Source organism: Triticum aestivum, chromosome 6D (genome assembly GCF_018294505.1).
Source record: "Triticum aestivum cultivar Chinese Spring chromosome 6D, IWGSC CS RefSeq v2.1, whole genome shotgun sequence".
NCBI lineage: Eukaryota > Viridiplantae > Streptophyta > Magnoliopsida > Poales > Poaceae > Triticum > Triticum aestivum.
In genome coordinates, this window is record NC_057811.1 from 99,191,547 (window position 1) to 99,209,451 (window position 17,905).

A 17,905-nucleotide genomic window follows, 5' to 3' on the forward strand; every position below is an offset into this window, starting at 1 on the left:
GCCCTCGCAATCTGACATGATCGCAGCCTCTGAGACCTGGAGATCCTGCCTCAAGCGTAGTGCCGGAAGCTTCCAAAACGAGGAAAAACCAGCGGTTATACAGTTTACATGGGCCGGCCCATTTGTTCGTGGGAGGTGTGCTTCGTGTACGCATAAGCCATTAAACGGCGCCATAGGCGCCGGATAGGAGTTGGGAAGTCCAGCTGACAAGTTTATACAACCCGCGTTTGCAGCAGGTCCGAATCGACCGTTGCCATTTCTTTATTCAAACCGCACACGATTTCCACTTCGTCTCCCCCCTTTCCGACCGTTGCGAAATCTTCCTCGAGAAGAACTCAAATTCACCCCACATCGCATCCCGCTCCCCACACTCCCCCTCATCCTCTTCGTCTCTCAGAGCTCGAGAATCTGAGAAGTCCAGCGCAAGCGGCGAGCAGCAGCAGGGCATCCCGTGATGGTGTCGAGGACGCCCACGAAGGCGCCGGCGGCCAGGCCCGGCACCGGCACCGGCAGCCCCGCGAAGCCGTCGCCGTCGCCGTCCCCAGCGGCGAGGCGCCGCCAGGCCCTTCGCGGGGGCCGCCGCCCGTCCTCCACGAAGCGGAGGGCGTCCCCGCTCAAGTCCCTCGCGGCCGCCCCCGCCGCCGTGGCCTCCTCCTTCGGCCGCTCCGTGCGCTTCTGCCGCCGCCGCCTCATCAAGGTCTTCGCCCGCCTCGCCGTCCTCGGCTCCCCGTCCAAGCGCAGGGCCGGGGCAGCAGGGTTCCAGCGCCTCCGCTCCTCCTCGCCCCCGCCCACGCCGCACTTCTCCCCCCGCGCTCAGCGGCCCGGCAGGGTCCACGCCGCCGCGCTCCCGCCGCCGTCGGATCCGGAAAAGAAGACCCTTTTTCTGGACCTCGACGAGACGCTCATCCACTCCCAGACCGATCCGGCGCCGGCGCGCTACGACTTCACCGTGCGGCCGGTCATCTGTGGCAAGGCGGTCACCTTCTACGTCTGCAAGCGCCCGGGCGTCGACGACTTCCTCCGCGCGGCGGCGGAAGCCTTCGAGGTCGTCATCTTCACCGCGGGGCTGGAGCAGTACGCCTCCCTCGTGCTCGACCGCCTCGACCCCACGGGCGCGCTGATCGCGCACCGCCTGTACCGCAGCGCCTGCCGAGACGACGGCGACGGCAGGCTCGTCAAGGACCTGTCGGCCACTGGCCGGGCTCCGGACTGCGCCATCATCGTCGACGACAACCCAAACGCCTACTCCCTGCAGCCAGAGAACGCCCTCCCGGTGGCACCCTTCATCGACGACGCCAATGACCAGGAGCTGGAGAAGGTCATGCGATTCTTGGACGCCGCCGCAGGGTTCGAAGATACCAGGGAGGCCATCAGGTACTACAAGGATCTCGCCACAGCGAAGTGAGCCGAGTGCCCGAGGCGCCGGCGAGGAGATGGAGGTATAAATTTCCCCTTCTTGGGTCTTCCTGAATATTGGTGAACTGGTTAGCAGATGGTGGTGAGCATTGATCTTTCAGAATCTTCCTGAATGCAGTTTGTTAAATGTTTTTATGTGGTTCAATGAAACTGAAACTGGAATGTGCATCAAGAATTACTTTTGTCGGATATTATGGTGACTGGTGAGCATTGATCTTTCAGGATCTTCTTGAGTGCAGATTGTTAAATATGTCTATGTGGTTCAAACGGTCCTGAAACTGAAATTGGATTGAAGATGAAATTATGCAAAACTCGTTCCGCACACTTTCCAAATGATAACAACCCAGTTCACTACTACACCTAACAAAGCTGGAATTACTACAAGCCATGGTGGTTTGGGAACAGGGGACAACACGGGGCCGAAGCCTTCCAATCCACAAGCGATCCTCGTTCCCCGTAGCCACCTCTGTTTTTCTGAAGTGCTCGCTACCTCTGTTCTGTTTGTAGTTACTCACCTCTATGAACGACTTCCTGTGAACTGAAAATCTCTCACCTATACAGCACACTGCAATCCTGTACTTTTTTTTGTGTTCCTTTATTTTCTAACTTGTATATCGACCGGGCATAGGCCCAATTGTGTCGGCCAACTGACCTGCCCAGGGTACGGTTTAGCTTGGGTTGAACCGGACTTGTGCGCACGATCAAAAGTATTGTAACTTCCAAGTTTTTGTTACCTCCACTACTTTTCACTAGCATTATCGTAGACACCGCGTCATATAGATTCACAGTTTGACCTTTATCAATGACACTGCTTTTTAGTGATGCTGCCGAGACTATGATTGTTAGTATTGTGGATTATCCATATATCACCGGGGTAAGTTATATGGAATCTCGATTGGTCAAATCGTGGAGTTGTATGATTTTTGATGAATACTACAATCACAAGTCTCCGTTACTCATATCATAGCTTGGTATTATGCTTGAAGATGAATACTACGATGCCTATTTGTTACTATGGTTACCCTAAAGAAGATTTGCTCTGTCTTTCCTTTTGGTCACAAGCTAGCATTTCCCTTCAAAATAAAATCAGTGAAGCAGTGGTACATTGTTACCTACCAGGCAGTAATAAGCAGGCGTGATACTATGAGAGCTTGCTAGCACCACTATATATTTGACAAGTATCAGGAAGAGATAGCCATCATCACTCTCTCCCTTGCGCCTTTGTTGGTTTGCTATACTGGAAGCAACATGCAGATTCGTACGCAATTGAAGAGAAAGAAAGAATAAGCTATACGAGGGGAAAACTGAATAAACAACACTTCGAGACTTGTATTGTAGGATTCTAAAAAAAAATACTAGTATTGTAGGACGGGCTACACGCGTAGAGTAAACAAACAAAAAAAATGGAGGAGAAAGAGCTAGGGAAGTGTAGTTACGATAAACCTCTAGTGCGGGAAAAGGAGGCGTCGGGGGGACGTGGAGTTTTTGTGCGCGAGCTAAGATGAGCTCGTTATCTAGGCCTTTCGATATCTCATTTGGATCTGTGCCGCTGTGCTGTACGAGCGCTGGAGAATCGCTAAAAAATGTGTACTGTTGAAAAAAACGGTCGCGACAGCAATAGCTGGTGGGCCTATTTGTAAGGCGCGGGATGCCAGCCGTTAGAGGGGCACGGGGTGGGCCGTGGACCAGAATTGGCGCTCACATCTGATCCGTAGCCCAGGATTTTAGCTTTCCGTTTGGTGGGCTCGGGCATGAATTGAATGCGTCGTCTAGGTCCTTCTTCCCCGAAGCGGTGCTTTCGTTTCGAAGCTGTCGGCTGGATAATCAGTAGGAGGAGCCCGGCGGCGACCATCCATGCAGTTCCTGATGCAGCCTATGTGCAGGTACGTGCATCTGTCCTCCTCGCCGGCCTCACGTTCTCCTTGCGATTTTAGTTGGTCAAGATCTGGAGTCTAACAGAAACATGGCCTGCCCCTGTCTCAGATCCACTTTCCTGGAGGAGGTGGGAGAAAGCTTGGTACCGCCGCCAGTGGCGGCGGCGGCGGCTATGGCGGATGGGGGAGATGTGCTGCCTGCGGTGGCGCAGCTGGATGTGGTGGAGGAGGGCGGACGGCAGTGGCCACGCGGTGGAGGAGGAGGGTATGCGCGCTCCGACGACAGTGGCCACGGGCAGATTCTGTTAGGCAAGCCTTCGGCGGCGATCCGGATGGATAACTTTCCACCATCGTCGGAGCTGTCTACTGGGTAGATGAATCCTCATGCGCCAGGATGGAATAAGAGGTTAGTCCTGGCTGTTGGTCATGCTCAGAAGCAAAATTAGTAGTAGCTGATTTTTTGTTGAGCAGAAATGTAGCACACACACACACACCAAGTATATGAAGAGATGGTGGCAATGTTTGTAGAATGAGCTTTTACTTGTCAGATCATTAGAGTTAGTAGCATTTTTTGTAGGGATTAATTGTTATGTAAAATGAGATAAGAAGCATTGTTTTTGCATCGCAGACAAGCAGTTACAGTAAGTTATTAGGTTCAGACACGTTGGACTTAGTAATGAAATTTGTATGAAGAGCTTGTAATCTTGCTTCAGATCACATGCATTTGGGGAGAGTTGAGTAGATTGCGCAAGGCTATTGAATTCTGGGGAGAGTTATGGAGGTGGATGTGTTTGCAGGTTGAGGATTAGAGCTCCTGCACCAAGCAGGCCACCTTGTCCGAACCAGGTCAGTGCGTTCGAGAAAGTTGTGTGGACATTTGCTGAGAACCCAACTGAGAATGTTATCACACCAGTTATCGGCACAACATTCGACTCGGTGGGCGAGGCGTATGACTTCTACAATTTGTACTCGTGGGAGAAGGGCTTTGGCATTCGTTACGGCAAGAGCAGGCTAAATGTGGAGAGGACAAAATGCATGCAAGAAATAGTTTGTGGTTGCTCGGTGAGTTTTTTATTATTATTTATGTTTATGCTGGGACATACAATTCGTATTTTGTGTCTGCGTGTGTGGTAGCAAAGAAATTACTGAACTCACTGACTTTTGTTGTCGATCATTTTGCAGGGAAAAGCTGGGGTGGAGAACACAAGGTCTTGTCGTTGCGAGTGCCCTGCTCTAATAAGGCTGCTATGAGCGGAGGACAATGGGTGGTACATAACAGAGCATAGAGACAATCACAACCACTCGTTGTGGCCTAATTTCGGTGAGACAGTACACTGGGCCTCAAACAAGCACATAGATGTGTACACTAGGGATATAGTGAAGCAGTTAAGGCAGAACAATGTCAACTTAGCAAAGGTGTACGGCATCACCGGAGGCTACTTTGGATCAATGGAAAATGTTCCGTTCATGAAGAGGTCGTTGCGTAACCTGTGTGGGAAGATAAATAGAGACAATGCAGAAGATGATGTGAAAAAAAAACAATGGATGTGTTCGCAGAGATTGGGGCTAAAGATCCACACTTCATGTATAGGGTCCAGTCTGACAATGAGGGCAGGATTAAGAATCTGATGTGGGCTAGTGGGAGTAGCAGGCTGCAATATTCATTTTTTGGTGATGTTATAACATTTGACATGACTTACCGGACTAATCTGTACGACATGCCTTTCGGCCTTTTTGTAGGGGTAAACAATCATTTTCAGAGTGTGATCCTGGCAGGTGTGCTCGTGCGAGATGAAACGGAAGATAGTTTTGAGTGGGTTTTCTCAGAATTCCTTAGAATGATGGGCGGGTCTCCACGGTGACCATACTGACAGGTACACTCCTATAATTGCTTCGAAAAGTATGCAATCGGTTATGAGGTCGTGATGAATTTTTTTGTTTGCATTTGCACACCAGAACCGGGCTATGGAGCTGGCTATTAGGAAAGTTATGCCGGGTGCAACACACCATTGGTGCAAGTGGCATATTCTGAAGAAAGCAAAAGAATCATTGGGTGGTCTTGTACACGAAGAAAAGTGATTTTAGAGCTGAGTTCTATAAGGTTATAAATCACATGTTGACAGAAGATGAATTTGAGAAAGCTTGGGACATGTTGCTAGACAAGTACAAGCTTAGGGCGCATCCGTACATGACGAACCTGTATGAAATCCGTAAGAAATGGGCGAAGCCTTATTTTAAGGGAGTTTTTTGTGCAAAATGGCGAGCACACAGAGGAGTTAGAGTGCAAACCATATGCTAAAGAATTATGTGCCTCCTGATTGCCCAATGCACATGTTTGTTCAGAAGTACTGGGAGTCGGAGGAGAACTACGAAGAGAAGCGAACACGAATTGTAAGTAATTCTTGTTGGGAATGCTGTACATAGTTGAAGTCATTGGGGCAAACATATGAGTAGAAAAAAAGAACATTTACAGTGGTTGTGTACTAATTGTGCAGGGGAGGCCGCTAATGACGGCAAACCTCGCAGTGGAAAGGCATGCTAGCAAGATATATACAAGAGCCATGTTTGAAAGTTTGGCCATATATTGTATGAATGTGGCGCTTATCAAGTTGAAGAGATTGAGAAACACAAGACGTATGTTGCAATCCACAGCGAGGCGGAGAAGAGAGAGAAATGGTGCAGAGTGGCATACACGGTTAGGATGCTAGATGGGGAGGATGAATTCGACTGCGAGTGTGGACAATTTGCACACATGGGCTTGCTTTGCAGCCATGTGCTGAAGGTTAGCGCCTGGGCCTTTGACCTGTGTTCTTTTATGCAGAGATCATGTTGAATTGTACTGCAAATTATGCATCATGCAAATGATTCCCAGTTTTTTCGTTCATGCCTATGTAGGTGTTAGATTTCATTCGGGCGAAGGAAATACGAGCAAAACATATCGTGAAGAGATGGATGAAAGATGCTAGAGATATACTACCTACCCACCTAGTCCAATACTAGAAGGATAGCATGAAGAACAATCCATTTTTGTACAGACACTTCACCATGTACATGCATGCAATGGAGCTAGTGAGGCTGGGAGACACCAGTTTGGATGCATACAACTGATTGATGGATCTGTTCAGGGCTAATTTGTCAGTGATTCTACCATGTGCTGAAGTCAGAGATGGTCTTGGGCTGGAGGACAGGCTTGCAGATAAAGGACTCGTGGTGAATCATTCAAACACTGCTGGTATGGATGGAGAACACATGAAGCATGCAGAGGAGCCTGCAGTTGCTGGTGAACTTGCAGATAATGACTCCATTTCGAGGACAAGCAACCGGTTGGACGGATTGCTGGCTCCAGAAAAAAGGAAAGAGATGGGCCGGCCAACAACCAGTAGGGAGAAAGCTCCATATGAAGGATTGAGCAAACGGACCAGATTTTGCACAATATGCCGTACGCAAGGACACAAGCGAACAACTTGTCCGGATCATGGAGATGTCCCAAAGCAGCCTCGAAAGCCTGCTAGATGCAAAATTGTGGTGTCGAAGGGCATCGACGAAACAATTGTAATAAAGCAATGGAACTAAGAATAGCAGGAGGGATTTAGGAAAATCAAGAAGATAAATGGTGTATGCAAACTTGTAATCTAGGCTGTGAACTCTGGGCATGTTTTGTGTGTGCTTGGCTATATGTTGGTTGGACGTGAACTCAAAAATTATGGTTGTTCGGTTCAGTACTTTACTGTGCGTTTTCATCCTGTGCAATTTCCCTGTTGTAGTTCTCAAATGGGTTGTCACTGTACCAGAGTTGCCAAGCGTACATGTTTTTAATTTTTGGGGCTGTTGGAAGCGTACCATGTTCTCAAATGGTGTGCTGTACACTGGCTGTGTGTGGCCCTGGGCCATTGTTTCGACAAATATCTTTCTAGAAACATTTCGTGTGGTGGACTATTGTAAATGTGAGTTGCCTTGGCATGATAACTGGGGTTGGATGCCAAGTGTCAGTGTGCATGTAGATCCCAAAATTTGAAATTTGAAGACGACGAGCGAGGATTGGTTCTTTGCTAGCTTGGGACGGGCATTCAAATGAGAAGAATGGGGGCGCCATTGCCTTGCTTGCTAGGAGATGGAGGCATTAGATGTCGATGTGTACGGGTCAGTTTTGACAGCATTCACACGGATCGACAACGGGCAGGAGGTGCGTACTCTCTCTGTCTTGGAGGAAGACTGAAACCATGGTTAACAGGTCTCTCGAGAAGCTATTGCTTCTGAATATAGTGTGAACTAGTTAGCAGCTACGCATTCGACTAGCAGGATAGAATGTGAGCTGTCCGTAGAATTCTTGAAGGTACCGAATATCTTTTGTATGTAGTTCTGAAGATTTGATTCCACGTCAATACGTCTTGCTAATGGAAACGATTGTAAAACCGGCGTCCTCTTTATCTGTTTTGCAGTGGAGATCACCCATCCATATGGCTTCGGATCCGGCTAGTGGGTACGGAGGTGATGCCAGACTAGAGGCCGCGATGGAACCGGAGCAGCCTCTGGAGTCTTGTAGTGGAAGGAGCTAGGTGTGGGTCCGGGTGGACAACGGCCGTTTAGCAGCCAACGTCTGAGCAGTGGACCAAGATTCGCTCTCGTCATCTGAGCCGGCGCTGAGGGAGTGACGGTCGTTGCATTGACGACGACAGCTGGGTGGGCCACAATGTGGGAAAAAGCAGCGCATACATGTCCATATACGGGCTGAAATACCTGCAGCAGTGAGAATCTCAACAACAGTTGACTGCTATGATATCGAGTCCATCTGAGCTCGAGCTCAGAATAGGACTTTCGGCGTCGGGGAAGAAATATTTGTGTGTGGGAAGACTTGAGCAACTGGCTCTGGTTGGTGGTTATTCAGAGCTGACCGTCGACCTTTTGTGTCACGTCCAACCGGAGAGACCGCGTGTTGTTGTCAACCGTTGCGCCACCTCTTTGCGCTGCACATCCCACCATCGCCTGAAAGTGTCGCACTCGTGCTGAGCTTGCCGTCAACCGGGCGTGTCGACCACATCAACTGGCACACGGTTAGCCACTGGCTAGCAGATGGTGGTGAACTGGTTGAAAATTTTCCCTTCTCTGGTTTTCCTGAATATTGGTGAACTGGTTAGCAGATGGTGGTGAGCATTGATCTTTCAGAATCTTTCTGAATGTATTTTGCTAATTATTGTTACGTGGTTCAAATGAAACTGAAACCGGAATTTGCATTGAAGATGAAATTGTGCAATACCAAGATTATTTTTGTCGGAGATGGTGGTGGGGATTGATCTTTTAGGATCTTCTTGAATACAGATTGTTGAATGTTAGATACGTTTATGTGAAAATTAAAAAAAAAGATACGTTTATGTGGTCCAAATGAAACCGAATCTGGAATTGCATTGAAGATGAAATTATGCAAAACTCGTTTCACTCTTTTCAAATGATAACAACCCAGTTCACTACTAGTTGACTCACAAAGCAGGAATTACACGTCCGGGTGGTTTGGGAACAGAGGAGAACACGAGGTTAACCAAGGTGTAAGCCTTCCGATCCACCAAGCGACCCTTGTTCCCCGTCACGACTGCCTGTGAACTGAACATCTCTCACCTATACAGCATGCTGCAATCCTTTACTTTTTTTGTTTTCCTTTGTTTTTCTTAGCTTGAGTTCAACCGGACTTGTGTGCACGATTCAAAGTGTTGTAGCTTCCAAGTTGTTGTTACTTCCACTACTTTTTGTTGAAAATATGCCCTAAAAGTAATAATAAAATGGTTATTATTATATTTCCTTGTTCATGATAATTGTCTATTGTTCATGCTATAATTGTGTTATCCGGAAATTGTAATGCATGTGTGAATACATAGATCATAACATGTTCCGAGTGAGCCTCTAGTTGACTAGCTCGTTGATCAATAGATGGTTACGGTTTCCTGACCATGGACATTGGATGTCATTGATAACGGGATCACATCATTAGGAGAATGATGTGATGGACAAGACCCAATCCTAAGCATAGCACTAGATCGTGTAGTTCATTTGCTAAAGCTTTTCTAATGTCAAGTATCATTTCCGTAGACCATGAGATCGTGCAACTCCCGGATACCGTAGGAATGCTTTGGGTGTACCAAACGTCACAACGTAACTGGGTGGCTATAAAGGTGCACTACAGGTATCTCCGAAAGTGTCTGTTGGGTTGGCACGGATCGAGACTAGGATTTGTCACTCCGTATGACGGAGAGGTATCTCTGGGCCCACTAGGTAATGCATCATCATAATGAGCTCAATGTGACTAAGTAGTTAGTCACGGGATCATGCATTACGGAACGAGTAAAGTGACTTGCCGGTAACGAGATTGAACGAGGTATTGGGATACCGACGATCGAATCTCGGTCAAGTAACGTACCGATTGACAAAGGGAATTGTATACGGGATTGCTTGAATCCTCGACATCGTGGTTCATCCGATGAGATCATCGTTGAACGTGTGGGAGCCAACATGGGTATCCAGATCCCGATGTTGGTTATTGGCTGGAGAGGCGTCTCGGTCATGTCTGCATGATTCCCGAACCCGCAGGGTCTACACACTTAAGGTTCGATGACGCTAGGGTTATAAGGAAGGTTTGTATGTGATTACCGAATGTTGTTCGGAATCCCGGATGAGATCCGAGACGTCACGAGGAGTTCCGGATTGGTCCGGAGGTGAAGATTTATATATGGGAAGTCATCATACTGTCACCGGAAATATTCGGGGGTATACCGGTATTGTACCGGGACCACCAGAGGGGTTCCGGGGGTCCACCGGGAGGGTCCACCTGCCCCGGAGGGCCTTATGGGCTGTAGGTGGAAGGGAACCAGCCCCTAAGTGGGCTGGGCGCCATCCCCCCTAGGGCCCATGCGCCTAGGGTTGGGGGGAAACCTAAAGGGGGGCGCCCCCCCTTTGCTTGGGGGCAAGCCCCCTCCCCCTTGGCCGCCGCCCCCCTCTAGATCTCATCTAGAGAGGCCGGCCCCCTTCCCCCTTCTCCCTATAAATAGAGGGGTGGAGGGAGGGCTGCAGCACCACATCCAAGGCGCAGCCCCTCCCCTCCCCAACACCTCTCCTCCTCCGTGTGAGCTTGGCGAAGCCCTGCCGGAGAACTGCCACTCCATCACCACCACACCGTCGTGCTGCTGTTGGAGCCCTCTTCCTCAACCTCTCCCTCCTCCTTGCTAGATCAAGGTGCGGGAGACGTCACCGGGCTGCATGTGTGTTGAACGCGATGGTGCCGTTGTTCGGCGCTAGGATCGGAATCTACCGCGATCTGAATCGCTATGAGTACGACTCCCTCATCCGCGTTCTTGCAACGCTTCCGTCTCGCGATCTTCAACGGTATGAAGATGCACTCCCCTCTCCCTCGTTGCTAGTTACTCCATAGTTTGATCTTGGTGATGCGTAGAATTTTTTTAATTTCTGCAACGATCCCCAACAGTGGCATCATGAGATAGGTCTATGCGTAGTTTCTATGCACGAGTAGAACACAAGTTGTTGTGGGCGTCGATTTTGTCAATTTACTTGCCGTTACTAGGCTTATCTTGATTCGGCGGCATCGTGGGATGAAGCGGCCCGGACCGACCTTACACGTACGCTTACGTGAGACAGGTTCCACCGACTGACATGCACTAGTTGCATAAGGTGGCTAGCGGGTGTCTGTCTCTCCCACTTTAGTCGGATCGGATTCGATGAAAAGGGTCCTTATGAAGGGTAAATAGAAATTGGCATATCACGTTGTGGTTTTGGCGTAGGTAAGAAACGTTCTTGCTAGAAACCTATAGCAGCCACGTAAAAATTTGCAACAACAATTAGAGGACGTCTAACTTGTTTTTGCAGCAAGTGTCATGTGATGTGATATGGCCAGAAGGATGTGATGAATGATATATGTGATGTATGAGATTGATCATGTTCTTGTAATAGGAATCACAACTTGCATGTCGATGAGTATGATAACCGGCAGGAGCCATAGGAGTTGTCTTAATTTATTTTTGACCTGCGTGTCAACTGGAACGTCATGTAATTACTTACTTTATTGCTAACCGTTAGCCATAGTAGTAGAAGTAATAGTTGGCGAGACAACTTCATGAAGACACGATGATGGAGATCATGGTGTCATGCCGGTGACGATGATGATCATGGCGCCCCGAAGATGGAGATCAAAAGGAGCAAAATGATATTGGCCATATCATGTCACTATTTGATTGCATGTGATGTTTATCATGTTTTACATCTTATTTGCTTAGAACGATGGTAGCATAAATAAGATGATCCCTCGCTAAAATTTCAAGAAAGTGTTCCCCCTAACTGTGCACCGTTGCGAAGGTTCGTTGTTCTGAAGCACCACGTGATGATCGGGTGTGATAGGTTCTAACGTTCGCATACAACGGGTGTAAGCCAGATTTACACATGCAACACACTTAGGTTGACTTGACGAGCCTAGCATGTACAGACATGGCCTCGGAACACAAGAGACCGAAAGGTCGAACATGAGTCGTATAGCAGATACGATCAACATGAAGATGTTCACCGATGATGACTAGTCCGTCTCACGTGATAATCGGACACGGCCTAGTTGACCCGGATCATGTATCACTTAGATGACTAGAGGGATGTCTGTCTGAGTGAGAGTTCATTAATAATTTGATCAGATAAACTTAATTATCATGAACTTAGTCTAAAATCTTTACAATATGTCTTGTAGATCAAATAGCCCACGCTAATGTCAACCTCAACTTCAACGCGTTCCTAGAGAAAACCAAGCTGAAAGACGATGGTAGCAACTATACGGACTGGGTCCGGAACTTGAGGATCATCCTCATAGCTGCCAAGAAAGCATATGTCCTTGAAGCACCGCTAGGTGAAGCACCCGTCCCAGCAAACCAAGACGTTATGAACGCTTGGCAAACACGTATTGATGATTACTCCCTGGTTCAGTGCGGCATGCTTTACAGTTTAGAACCGGGGCTCCAAAAGCGTTTCGAGCAGCACGGAGCTTATGAGATGTTCCAAGAGCTGAAAATGGTTTTCCAAGCTCATGCCCGGGTCGAGAGATATGAAGTCTCCGACAAGTTCTACAGTTGTAAGATGGAGGAGAATAGTTCCGTCAGCGAACACATACTCAAAATGTCTGGGTTGCACAACCGCTTATCTCAGCTGGGAGTTAATCTCCCGGATGATGCGGTCATTGACAGAATCCTTCAGTCGCTCCCACCTAGCTACAAGAGCTTTGGGATGAACTTCAATATGCAGGGGATGGAAAAGACCATTCCTGAGGTATATTCAATGCTGAAATCAGCGGAGGTGGAGATAAAAAAGGAACATCAAGTGTTGATGGTGAATAAAACCACTAAGTTCAAGAAAGGCAAGGGTAAGAAGAACTTCAAGAAAGACGGCAAGGGAGTTGCCGCGCCCGGTAAGCAAGCTGTTGGGAAGAAGACAAAGAATGGACCCAAGCCTGAGACTGAGTGCTTTTATTGCAAGGGAAACGGTCACTGGAAGCGGAACTGCCCCAAGTACTTAGCGGATAAGAAGGCCGGCAATACCAAAGGTATATGTGATATACATGTTATTGATGTGTACCTAACCAGCGCTCGTAGTAGCTCCTGGGTATTTGATACCGGTGCGGTTGCTCATATTTGTAACTCAAAGCAGGAGCTGCGGAATAAGCGGAGACTGGCGAAGGACGAGGTGACGATGCGCGTCGGGAATGGTTCCAAGGTCGATGTGATCGCCGTCGGCACGCTACCTCTACATTTACCTACGGGATTAGTTTTAAACCTCAATAATTGTTATTTAGTGCCAGCTTTGAGCATGAACATTGTATCTGGATCTCGTTTGATGCGAGATGGCTACTCATTTAAATCCGAGAATAATGGTTGTTCTATTTATATGAGAGATATGTTTTATGGTCATGCCCCGCTGGTCAATGGTTTATTCTTAATGAATCTCGAACGTGATGTTACACATATTCATAGTGTGAATGCCAAGAAATGTAAGGTTGATAATGATAGTCCCACATACTTGTGGCACTGCCGCCTTGGTCACATTGGTGTCAAACGCATGAAGAAACTCCATGCAGATGGACTTTTGGAGTCTCTTGATTATGAATCATTTGACACGTGCGAACCATGCCTCATGGGAAAAATGACCAAGACTCCGTTCTCCGGAACAATGGAGCGAGCAACCAACTTATTGGAAATCATACATACTGATGTGTGCGGTCCAATGAGCGTTGAGGCTCGCGGTGGCTATCGTTATGTTCTCACCCTCACTGATGACTTGAGTAGATATGGGTATGTCTACTTAATGAAACACAAGTCTGAGACCTTTGAAAAGTTCAAGGAATTTCAGAGTGAGGTTGAGAATCAACGTGACAGGAAAATAAAGTTCTTACGATCAGATCGTGGAGGGGAATATTTGAGTCACGAATTTGGCACACACTTAAGGAAATGTGGAATTGTTTCACAACTCACGCCGCCTGGAACACCTCAGCGTAATGGTGTGTCCGAACGTCGTAATCGCACTCTATTGGATATGGTGCGATCTATGATGTCTCTTACCGATCTACCGCTATCATTTTGGGGTTATGCTTTAGAGACTGCCGCATTCACTTTAAATAGGGCTCCGTCGAAATCCGTTGAGACGACACCGTATGAATTATGGTTTGGAAAGAAACCTAAGCTGTCGTTTCTTAAAGTTTGGGGATGCGATGCTTATGTCAAGAAACTTCAACCTGAAAAGCTCGAACCCAAGTCGGAAAAATGCGTCTTCATAGGATACCCTAAGGAAACCATTGGGTATACCTTCTACCTCAGATCCGAAGGCAAGATCTTTGTTGCCAAGAACGGGTCCTTTCTGGAGAAAGAGTTTCTCTCGAAAGAAGTAAGTGGGAGGAAAGTGGAACTTGATGAGATGACCTCTCTCGAATCAGAAAGTAGCGCAGCACAAGAAAATGTTTCTGTGGTGCCTGCACCGACTAGAGAGGAAGTTAATGATGACGATCATGATCAAGTTACCACTGAACTTCGTAGGTCCACAAGGACACGTTCCGCACCAGAGTGGTACGGCAACCCTGTCCTGGAAATCATGTTGTTGGACAACGGTGAACCTTCGAACTATGAAGAAGCAATGGCGGGCCCAGATTCCAACAAATGGCTTGAAGCCATGCAATCCGAGATAGGATCCATGTATGAAAACAAAGTATGGACTTTGACAGACTTGCCCGATGATCGGCGAGCGATAGAAAATAAATGGATCTTTAAGAAGAAGACGGACGCGGATGGAAATGTTACCATCTATAAAGCTCGACTTGTCGCTAAGGGTTATCGACAAGTTCAAGGAGTTGACTACGATGAGACCTTCTCACCCGTAGCGAAGCTGAAGTCCGTCCGAATCATGTTAGCAATTGCCGCATTCTACGATTATGAAATATGGCAAATGGACGTCAAAACGGCATTCCTTAACGGCTTCCTTAAGGAAGAATTGTATATGATGCAGCCGGAAGGTTTTGTCGATCCTAAGAATGCTGACAAGGTATGCAAGCTCCAGCGCTCAATCTATGGGCTGGTGCAGGCATCTCGGAGTTGGAACATTCGCTTTGATGAGATGATCAAAGCGTTTGGGTTTACACAGACTTATGGAGAAGCCTGTGTTTACAAGAAAGTGAGTGGGAGCTCTGTAGCATTTCTCATATTATATGTGGATGACATACTATTGATGGGAAATGATATAGAATTCTTGGAAAGCATAAAGGCCTACTTGAATAAGTGTTTTTCAATGAAGGACCTTGGAGAAGCTGCTTACATATTAGGCATCAAGATCTATAGAGATAGATCGAGACGCCTCATAGGTCTTTCACAAAGCACATACCTTGACAAGATATTGAAGAAGTTCAATATGGATCAGTCCAAGAAGGGGTTCTTGCCTGTATTGCAAGGTGTGAGATTGAGCACGGCTCAATGCCCGACCACGGCAGAAGATAGAGAAAAGATGAGTGTCATCCCCTATGCCTCGGCCATAGGGTCTATTATGTATGCCATGCTGTGTACCAGACCTGATGTAAACCTTGCCGTAAGTTTGGTAGGAAGGTACCAAAGTAATCCCGGCATGGAACACTGGACAGCGGTCAAGAACATCCTGAAGTACCTGAAAAGGACTAAGGATATGTTTCTCGTTTATGGAGGTGACGAAGAGCTCGTCGTAAAGGGTTACGTCGATGCTAGCTTCGACACAGATCTGGATGACTCTAAGTCACAAACCGGATACGTGTATATTTTGAATGGTGGGGCAGTCAGCTGGTGCAGTTGCAAGCAAAGCGTCGTGGCGGGATCTACATGTGAAGCGGAGTACATGGCAGCCTCGGAGGCAGCACATGAAGCAATCTGGATGAAGGAGTTCATTGCCGACCTAGGAGTTATTCCCAATGCATCGGGGCCGATGACTCTCTTCTGTGACAACACTGGAGCTATTGCCCTTGCCAAGGAGCCCAGGTTTCACAAGAAGACCAGGCACATCAAGCGTCGCTTCAACTCCATTCGTGAAAATGTTCAAAATGGAGACATAGATATTTGTAAAGTGCATACGGATTTGAATGTCGCAGATCCGTTGACTAAACCTCTTCCACGGGCGAAACATGATCAACACCAGAACTCTATGGGTGTACGATTCATCACAATGTAACTAGATTATTGACTCTAGTGCAAGTGGGAGACTGTTGGAAATATGCCCTAGAGGCAATAATAAAATGGTTATTATTATATTCCTTGTTCATGATAATTGTCTATTGTTCATGCTATAATTGTGTTATCCGGAAATCGTAATACATGTGTGAATACATAGACCATAACATGTCCCTAGTGAGCCTCTAGTTGACTAGCTCGTTGATCAATAGATGGTTACGGTTTCCTGACCATGGACATTGGATGTCATTGATAACGGGATCACATCATTAGGAGAATGATGTGATGGACAAGACCCAATCCTAAGCATAACACTAGATCGTGTAGTTCGTTTGCTAAAGCTTTTCTAATGTCAAGTATCATTTCCTTAGACCATGAGATCGTGCAACTCCCGGATACCGTAGGAATGCTTTGGGTGTACCAAACATCACAACGTAACTGGGTGGCTATAAAGGTGCACTACAGGTATCTCCGAAAGTGTCTGTTGGGTTGGCACGATCGAGACTGTGATTTGTCACTCCGTATGACGGAGAGGTACCTCTGGGCCCACTCGATAATGCATCATCATAATAAGCTCAATGTGACGAAGTAGTTAGTCACGGGATCATGCATTACGGAACGAGTAAAGTGACTTGCCGGTAACGAGATTGAACGAGGTATTGGGATACCGACGATAGAATCTCGGCAAGTAACGTACCGATTGACAAAGGGAATTGTATACGGGATTGCTTGAATCCTCGACATCGTGGTTCATCCGATGAGATCATCGTGGAACGCGTGGGAGCCAACATGGGTATCCAGATCCCGCTGTTGGTTATTGGCTGGAGAGGTGTCTCGGTCATGTCTGCATGATTCCCGAACCCGTAGGGTCTACATACTTAAGGTTCGATGACGCTAGGGTTATAAGGAAGGTTTGCATGTGATTACCGAATGTTGTTCGGAGTCCCGGATGAGATCCCGGACGTCACGAGGAGTTCCGGATTGGTTCGGAGGTGAAGATTTATATATGGGAAGTCATCATACGGTCACCGGAAATATTCGGAGGTATACCGGTATTGTACCGGGACCACCAGAGGGGTTCCTGGGGTCCACCGGGAGGGTCCACCTGCCCCGGAGGGCCTTATGGGCTGTAGGTGGAAGGGAACCAGCCCCTAAGTGGGCTGGGCGCCATCCCCCCTAGGGCCCATGCGCCTAGGGTTGGGGGGAAACCTAAAGGGGGCGCCACCCCCCTTGCTTGGGGGCAAGCCCCCTCCCCCTTGGCCGCCGCCCCCCTCTAGATCTCATCTAGAGGGGCCGGCCCCCTTCCCCCTTCTCCCTATAAATAGAGGGGTGGAGGGAGGGCTGCAGCACCACATCCAAGGCGCAGCCCCTCCCCTCCCCAACACCTCTCCTCCGCGTGAGCTTGGCGAAGCCCTGCCGGAGAACTGCCACTCCATCACCACCACGCCGTCGTGCTGCTGTTGGAGCCCTCTTCCTCAACCTCTCCCTCCTCCTTGCTAGATCAAGGTGCGGGAGACGTCACCGGGCTGCACGTGTGTTGAACGCGGAGGTGCCGTTGTTCGCGCTAGGATCGGAATCTACCGCGATCTGAATCGCTACGAGTACGACTCCCTCATCCGCGTTCTTGCAACGCTTCCTTCTCGCGATCTTCAACGTATGAAGATGCACTCCCCTCTCTCTCGTTGCTAGTTACTCCATAGATTGATCTTGGTGATGCGTAGAAATTTTTTAATTTCTGCAACGATCCCCAACACTTTTACTATTATTATTGTAGACATCGCGTCATGTAGATTCAAAGTGTGTCTTATTCCACTGCCATTTTACCGTTACCACAGACATGGCCTTTTAGTGATGCTGCTGAGACTATGATTGCTAGAATTGTGGATTGTTCATATATCACTGGGGTAA

At 48.0% G+C, this 17,905-nt stretch overlaps 1 protein-coding gene and 1 pseudogene across 1 annotated transcript; both read left to right on the top strand.

The window, feature by feature from the left end:
- Window positions 1–260: 260 nt before the first annotated feature.
- On the top strand, window positions 261–1,605 carry LOC123143826 (probable C-terminal domain small phosphatase). Its single transcript, XM_044562831.1, has one exon. The coding sequence runs from the start codon at window positions 455–457 to the stop codon at window positions 1,403–1,405; it is 951 nt and encodes a 316-aa protein (XP_044418766.1). The 5' UTR covers window positions 261–454; the 3' UTR covers window positions 1,406–1,605.
- Window positions 1,606–3,270: 1,665 nt separating this feature from the next.
- Window positions 3,271–6,290, top strand: LOC123142487 (protein FAR1-RELATED SEQUENCE 5-like; annotated as a pseudogene).
- The last annotated feature ends 11,615 nt before the right edge of the window (window positions 6,291–17,905 follow it).